At 34.4% G+C, this 8,549-nt stretch overlaps 1 protein-coding gene across 1 annotated transcript; it reads right to left on the reverse strand.

Annotated features, from left to right (window-relative positions):
- Nucleotides 1–4,062: 4,062 nt before the first annotated feature.
- LOC134253981 (beta-lactamase domain-containing protein 2-like) lies at nucleotides 4,063–7,708 on the reverse strand (the record flags this gene model as incomplete). The annotated part of the gene is made up of 3 exons (XM_062736557.1): nucleotides 4,063–4,185; nucleotides 4,782–4,887; nucleotides 7,609–7,708. Coding segments are annotated over 3 exons (329 nt in total), but the record flags the coding sequence as incomplete, so codon positions are not given.
- Between the last annotated feature and the right edge of the window lie 841 nt (nucleotides 7,709–8,549).

Below are 8,549 nucleotides of genomic sequence, written 5' to 3' on the forward strand. Positions count from 1 at the left end.
CATTTACTAACACTTCAATTATATTGCGGCAATCTTTCATTGCATTATATCAGCTCTTTGTGACATTATGTCAAAAGATTTTTACGTGGTGTTAAGATACATTTATATAATTTCAACTCAGTATTACATTATGTGCACTCTCTACTATTTGGTCTAAGTAATTCATTACCTGATGTGAATTTATTTTAATTTGATATCAAGTCGCTATAATACAATGTCAGAATTTCATTATATGATGTCAAAAAATTGTCACATATGGTCAATTCTTTTACTACATTATGTCATCAATATGCTACATGACGACGTGAATCAATTTCATGATGTGAATTTGCCCTTTCTTTTTGACAAATCGTTATTACGTTATGTCATTGTATCTTTACATTGTGTCAAAAATGCTCAGCCTCTTGTCAGCATACATGTATCTTAGGCTATTTCGTATTGATCAGATGTGGAAAGCTCATATCATACTGTGCGCACTCTTCTACATTATGTCGATTCACTATTACGTTATGCGAACACGGGTATCCTCGGCCTTTATATGAGCATAACGTATTTTCCGCGTTCCGCAGCACTAAAAATGGCGGGAGAGAAAACAGTCGTAGAAGAAATTCTCGGCGATTTGGGAATGGCATATTAAATGAAAACGAAAAGCGACAAATGATTGACAATCTTGAAACGTGCAGCGCAATGCCTTCACACTGTAACTGTGAATTAAAGTCAGATTCGAATTTCAATGGCGTTTACTTAAATCTGATAATTAAATAAATCAAATATTATGAGTTGAGCAGCATTTTTTCATTTTGAATTGTTTTTTTTTTATAGAAGTCTTAAACTTCTTATCTTATTAGGAACATTGTCATATGTTTTTTTTTTATCAGTCTCTACCTCTCCTTTTTATTAAAGTGTTAACACACCGTATAACAAACGTGCAACGGTGGGTTTGGGGTTGGGGGCAAGAATCCCGTCCTTCCATCTTTAGTGACCAAAATATACATAAGATTAATAAATTTATTGGTTTTAATTTGTAGGACATTGCATAAGATTAGCTGAATTAAGTTGAAATCTTTTTTTCTATAAAACTACAAAGCCTAGGAGCCCCCCCCCCCCTTGGTCTCCAACCATATACCGTCCCCCTTCCTTGTTCAAGATTCCCATATCCGCCACTGATATGTGCCCATGCATGCTTGCAAAGGCATATTCAACTGATTTAGACTGGTATATAGATTTTTGTAATACAATTCTGGCACTGGAATGGTTGAAAAATTTACTAATTCCTTCTTTGAAAGGGGAGGTCAGCCAAAAAAAAAATTCTACTCGAAAAAAAAAACAGTCCTAATTTTTTTTTCTCAAATATACTACATTACCCTTAGTGGACTATGCTTCAGGAAAAAGTGGGGATGGGGCTGTGCTTTCCATGAACATTACATTTTCTATAGTAAAGTTATATATGAAAAAAGAGGGGGGGGGGTGATATTATGTGCCTGAAATTCGTCCTAATCAATAAGGAGCACCCCCCCCCCCCCTCTCTTACCAGTCATTAAAACACGGTCGTCAACATTCATTATATACCACATATACAGCTTTGAGATAATGAAAATGTATTTTTACATCAGGTAATGAACTTTTGGAATCAACATGATGAAGAATTAACACAATATAAAGATATTTTTAAATCACATAAGAAAAGGTTGACATAACGTAATTATATATCCACATCACGGAATGGAGTTTTGACATAATGTAATAAAGTTTGATATAATATAAAGATATGTTCACATTATTTTATACACTTTTTACACCATGTAATAAAGCACTGACATAAAGGTAAGATGTGTTCACATCACATCATGATGCTTCCGACTTAAAATAAAGATAAATGCATATCACGTAATAATGTTTTGATATAATAGAAATATACACTCTCAAAAAGGAATGGACTTTTGACTTCATGTAATGATAAGATTAATTATAAAACACAATTTGCTTGACATAATGCAATTTTGACCTCGCATATTAAAGAAATGAAATGATGTAAAGAAGCATTCATTTCACGTAATAAAGTTTTAACACAATGTAAACACATAACCACTTCAAATAATGGATTTTTTACTTCAAGTTATGAAGTGCTGACATAATAAAAGAATGCATTTACTTCATGTAATGCAGCATTGACATGATGTTAAGATATTTTCACATCATCTCATAAAAATAGACATAACGCAAAGATATGTTCACATCACGTAATGGTAAATGACATAATAAATGCATAGTTGTATGCTATAAGGCAGTGATGGCGTTCCATATCATGCAACAAAAGACCTTGGTTTATATGGTCTCTTTCGAATGATGTATCAAAGTCTCGCAATGGGACTTGAAAAGCGACGTAAGGACGTAAGTCTTACTTCACGACTATCCAGTTGCGTAAATAAAACCAATGATATGACCCAGTGACTTTATAATAATCATTCAGCATGCATTCATTGTTACATTTTATTGATATTAAACATCTGTTAATGTCTATTTCTTGACTGTTTCATGGTTTTGCCGATTCCCCCATACAATTAATCTAACGGATATAAATGAGACACGAATATAACTGATACAGTTGATTCTTTTGGTTCTTAAAAGCATCTTTAATGTCTGTCTTTTATGCTAAAAATAACTGTATCTGCGTTTTGTTTTAGACTTGATTATTTGGAAGCTTGACTTCTTCACTTGTCAGATTTTTTTCTTTGAAGAATTGTTAATATTGATTTTCTTCCACAAAATGGAAAAAAATCGTTTATCTTGAGGTTTCTCGAATATCAATAAAAATCAATGAAAAATAGAAAATATTCCTAAAATATATTTTCCTTGAAGCAGAAAATTTTGTTTAAAGTGGTCCTTCAGATATCCGGAAGCCAGATATCCGGATGCTTCAGTATCCGGACGATTTTGCATCGGAGCAGACTTTTTTAAACCTTATTATGTCTTGTTTAACTGGTAATTCAGATATCCGGACAATTCACATATATCCGGAAAAATTGACTAGGAACCAAGGTGTTCGGATATATGAGGCTCCACTATACGTGATTGTGAATTCATACCAAAGCTTTTGTTTCTTCATTGTCACTTTCAATCTTAACTACTTTATTTCACACAGGTAAGAATTAGGAAAGTTAAAGGGTCTTTTAAAAAAATCCATGAATATTCTAATTCTAAATATAATGATATTTTAAAACTTTATTTCAATGAATACCATATTCTACCCTGTTATATAATAGAAAACTCGTGGTACGGTACGTGTGAGCACTGAGCTAAGAAAATTATACCACCCTCCCCGCCTCCCATTTGATTATAATATGGCGAAGTCAAGTTTCACTCTGAGAAACCCAAAATAAGTATCAGATCAAAATGTAAAATAGCAGGTACACAATGTAGTAAAGAATCTGAACATATAATTACACTTATTCAGTGGTAAAGGAGGAATTCCAGAAAAGAAATAGGTATACCCCTCAATATTAGAGAAAGATTGGCTTTGTCAATAAGAAACCCGAAATACGTATCCGATCAAAAAGTAAAATAGAAGGTCACAATGGCACTGTGTGACAGAGATTCTGTGAAAATCAAACTAAATGTCATTGAGTGCTCTAAGAGGACTTGTGGATAAGAGATGGGTATCCTAAAGCATACAGACGAACATCCTCATCACTATATACCCAACTGCTTTTCAAGAGAGGGGTAAAAAAAATTACATTCGTCATGTAGATTACTTAAATACATTGCCATTTTTTTGTGAGATAACTATTTTAAATTTATAAACGAGATAAAATTTTCGCGAGCAGGCAGAGTGTTGTACGTGAGCCTTAATGTATGCAAAAATGTAATTTTCGCGGGCAGATCAGGGTGATTACGCAAAAATACAATTCCTGCAAACAGAAAGTGGTAGGAGATTGGATAAATAGTTAGCAATGTAGAAAATTTTGCAACAATATTTTACATTTGTAATGTTTTTTAGCAGAGACATATATGATTTTTGTCTCGAGAACTAAAGATAGACCAATTAATGAAAATAATAATTACCAAAAGGTTCTGCTATTTCCTCTTTAAATATCTGATCAACATTTCTGTGTTTTGGATCCGCCTTCCTCAACAACACGTCTACATACATTCCAAAGGTTATTACATGGTAGGAGTATGCTGTACCTGTAAGTAAATTAGATGAACTATTTTACAAATCATTGCTGAAAGCGATTAAAACCTGTCCTTAAGATGTACCCTCAAAGGTGCGATTGTTTCACGTGTCTGTTAGAGGGCTGATATTGTTGTATCGGGTTGATGCAAGATTTGACACAAGGAAAAAGGTCTTGTAATATTCTCTATTTTTCAGTCCAGCAAGATCCCTATCAGCCATGAAAGTTGGTATGACTACCGAGAGGTAAGGCACATTACACAAATGCAAAAAATCGGGATGCCAGTCCGTCCGTCTGTTACGCTTTGGAGTACCCATCTCTTATCTGCAACTCCTCTTATACCACTGAATGATTTGATGAGACTTTCAAAGAATATTTATAACATGTTGCCATTGTGCACCTCTTATTTTACTTTTTGATCCAACACATATCTCTGGTTTCCCATAGCAAAACATGGACACTGCCATTACATTCATATATGGGAGGTGGGGGTATCATTTAGTGAGTTCATTGCTCACAGTGCCTCTAGTTATTACTATATTTAAAATTAAAAGATATAATTACTAGTATGAATGTTTAAAAAAAAAACAACTGAGATTGAATTGCTACCTGGTTTCCAAATCGGCTCCTGTTCCTCTAAAAACTCCTCCACTTTTGTTTGGTTTGTTTTCAGAAGCCGTATATCAATTGTTCCTTTTGTAATGGATAACCCGGCCTTTAAGTAAAATCTACATAATACTACATCTTTTATATATGTAACATTATAAACTTGTAAAATCTAGTGAGCTTTGGGTATGATTTACTTTGTTTTATAACTCCATTGTTAAAGTCGATTTATAATATCTTACAACGTTTCTAAGAATTTGATGAAAGATATGGATTCGGATTATAAATTTACCCTAGATACTGAGCTAGCAATTCAGATAATTTAAGCAGCTATACCTTTGCCACACGTCATTCGTCTTGTATAAAGAGAATAATTTGTGTTTATGTAAAATACCGTTTGGTGCCACAAAATTAAACTGTTCAATTCGGATAATTAAAAGAAGATTGATATAAACAGGATTAAGCCATATTTCCAAACCTCTGTGAATAATCTCTTAACCGAATGATACAGTTTCACCATGCAAAATAACTGTTCATGTGCCACTGAAGCTCTACTGGTTTGTACTTATAACAAAGGAAGAGAAAAGTATTTAGGCAGTTGGGAATTGAAACTTTACAACAGCAATAAATAGAATAATGATCCTTGATTAAATCTCTTTATGTTCTTAGTGTAGTCTACTTGTATGCAACATTATATTATAATCAGACTAAAACTGTATTTGGAGTAGCATCTTTACGGATTACGGAGTATTTTACGGAAATTTCTATTTTTAGTAACCAAGGCAATAATGTTCATTGAAGTCAAAAACCGATATACAGAATTGTGTATCTAATAATCGTAGTGTAGTCTACTTGTGTGCCAAGTTATATTGAAATCAGACCAAAACAGTAGGAGACATAGCATTTTGAAAGAATTTCACAAAAATTTATATTTTTAGTAACCACGGCAACACCGTTCATCAAAATCAAAAACGATAAAAAGAATTATGTACCTTGGTGTAGTCTACTGGTGTGCCAAGTTATATTAAAATCAGACCAAAACTGTAGGAGGAGTAGCGTTTTGAAAAATTGTTTACAGACAGACAGACAGACGGACGGACGCCGCATTACTATCGCATAAGCTCTTCTGATCTCTGACCAGTAGAGGTAATAAATTCAAAATTATTTTAGATATAAATTAGATGCCCTCATAAGCCAGATATACATGTATTTGATTATGAAAATGAAAAATTCGAGACCTGAATGAATGAACACCTACAGGATACCGCCAATCATATTCTAAAGATGATATGGCTTCTGCGAAAAAATGAAAGGAGAGACAGAAAATATGCATTAAGTAAAAAAAAAAAGACCCCTAAGGAAATGAAAATATACTAAATAAAATAAATTGCGTATTTTTTAGACTCCACTAATCATTTTCCAAAATATAACTCTGCAACTCGTAAAATGTTAGGAGAAATCTTCAATCTCAGGTGATTGTTAGAGAAAACAAGTTGTGTTTGTGAAACACTGATGCCCCCGTATGGCAACATAGCGAAGGTTAAGCTTTCTCAAATGCAGATAAAATATGTTGGTACCAAAGTAAGGCCTTTTCACAAGAAATGCAAAATATAAAACGCTAGCTACACTTGTTCCAGGGTTATGACCAAGGTTAACATTTTATAATATATAGGACAAACTCCGGGTCAAGGTCAAAGGGTCAAGGTTGTTGTGTTCTAAAGAAAGGCATTGTCTCAGAGATTACGTTTGTGAAGTATAAAGGCACTGGCCCTTACCATTCAAAAGTTATGACCAAGGTTAAAGTTTGTAAAAAGTAGGTCAAACTGCAAGGTAAGATCAAGGGGTCAAAGTTGTTGATATCCAATGAAAGGTCTTGTCACAAGGATTACACAAGTGAAATATGAAAGCTCTAGCCCCTACTGTTCAAAAGTGATGGTCAAAGTTAAAGTTTGTAAAAAATAGGTCAAACTCCAAGGTCAAGGTCAAAGGGTCAAGGTTCTTGATATCAAATGAACGATCTTGTCACAAGAATTAAATTTGTGAAGAATGAATGCCCTAGTCCGAACCCTTAAAAAAATATGGTCAATGTTGTATTTTGAAAGTAGGTCAAACTCCATGGTCAAGGTCAAAGGGTCAAGGTTCTTGGTATCCAATGAAAGGTCTTTTCATCAGAATTATATATGTGAAGTATGAAAGCCCTAGTACTTATTCTTCAAAAATTATGGCCAAGGTTAAAGTTTTTTCATAGGTACGGAAATCTCCAAGATCAAGGACAAAGGTTAAGGTTGTTGGTATTTAATGAAAGGTCTTTCCACAACGAATACATATGTAAAAAAAAATATATAAATGTTCTGGTATATACTGTTCAAAAGATAAGGTCAAAGTAAAAGTTCTAATTTTTTGTGTAAAAGTCGGACAAACTCCAAGGTCAAGGTCAAAAGGTCAAATTTGGTAGTACCCCCAAAAAGGTCTGTCACAAGGAATACACATGTGAAATATGAATGTCATAGCTTCACTGAATCAAAAGTTATGGGCAAGGTTAAAGTTTTTGCGGACAAACAGACGTACAGAGAGACAGCTAGACAGACGAACGGACGGACACGACAAAAACTACATACCCTCAAATCTTCGATTACAGGGGTATAAAATATTAAGGATTGATTTCGAATTCCAGAGTCAATATCAACAAATGTTGGTCTATATTACATTTTTGATGATACAATTGGTGAAATTGATATATTAACTTCATAGAATTCCTTGAAAATGAACACGTTAATTTAACCTTTTTTAGCCAAATAAAGTTCTCAGGAATGTAAAATGCGGTATATACCTGGTGACTTAGTAACATATCTACAGTAATATTCTCCTTGCCATTCTTCCCAAACTCCGGCCAGTAATAGGACACCCGCTTCTTGTAGTCCAAGTAGCCTCTGAAGTAAAGAGAGGGTACAGGTGAAACATTTCATGATTACGAAGTTATTTTAAAGAAGAAATAAAAACTGTTCTTCATAGATGATTTTTTTTATTACATTTTTAGAGAAAATTTGTTTAGAAAATAATGCGTCTGTCAGATTAACATTATTTTGTCTTTGAGCACGTTTAAGTATCAGTCACATTATCCAGCGATGTAGTATACGATGAGAAACCGATGCGTTTTTGATGAAAATAGCGTGGTTGCCGGCTGGGCACCACTAGTGATCGGACGGTGACTGGGACCATTTTGCGAATCGGTGGGGTTATCGGTAGGAAATAATTCGTAGTTAAAATTCAGCGATGTCTCCAACGATGCCTCACATCGCTCCTCATCGGCAACCCTTCATTAACACATCTTACACGGATATGGCCGAGCATCGTCCAATATCCGCTGAATCTGAGGTCATCGGGGGGTTGAGTGGTGTCCAACAGATAACGGCCGATCATCTATCGATGTTCGACCAAACATTGGCCCGTAGTCAACCGATGTTCGAACGATGTTCACCAATGTATGAGCGATGTAATTTATACATAGGCCGATTATCCTGGAACATTATTTTATGTTTAGCAATGCATCGCTGGGCCTTTGTAAGTCCGGTGTAAAGACGAATAATGACCCCCATCGAATAATGACCGGGGGTCATTTTTCGACAGCGCAAAATGACCCCCGGTCATTATTCGACGTAGAAAAATGACCCTTTTGCCCGTAGAAAGAGTGTCACCACCCTAAAAATTTGCAGAACCCACGTGAAAAAAAAAATGACCCCCGTAGAAAAATGACCCCCTGTAGATTAAAGC

Source organism: Saccostrea cucullata, unplaced genomic scaffold (assembly GCF_032062105.1).
Source record: "Saccostrea cucullata isolate Sc308-1 unplaced genomic scaffold, CSIRO_AGI_Scuc_v1 ctg18605, whole genome shotgun sequence".
Classification (NCBI taxonomy): Eukaryota; Metazoa; Mollusca; class Bivalvia; order Ostreida; family Ostreidae; genus Saccostrea; species Saccostrea cuccullata.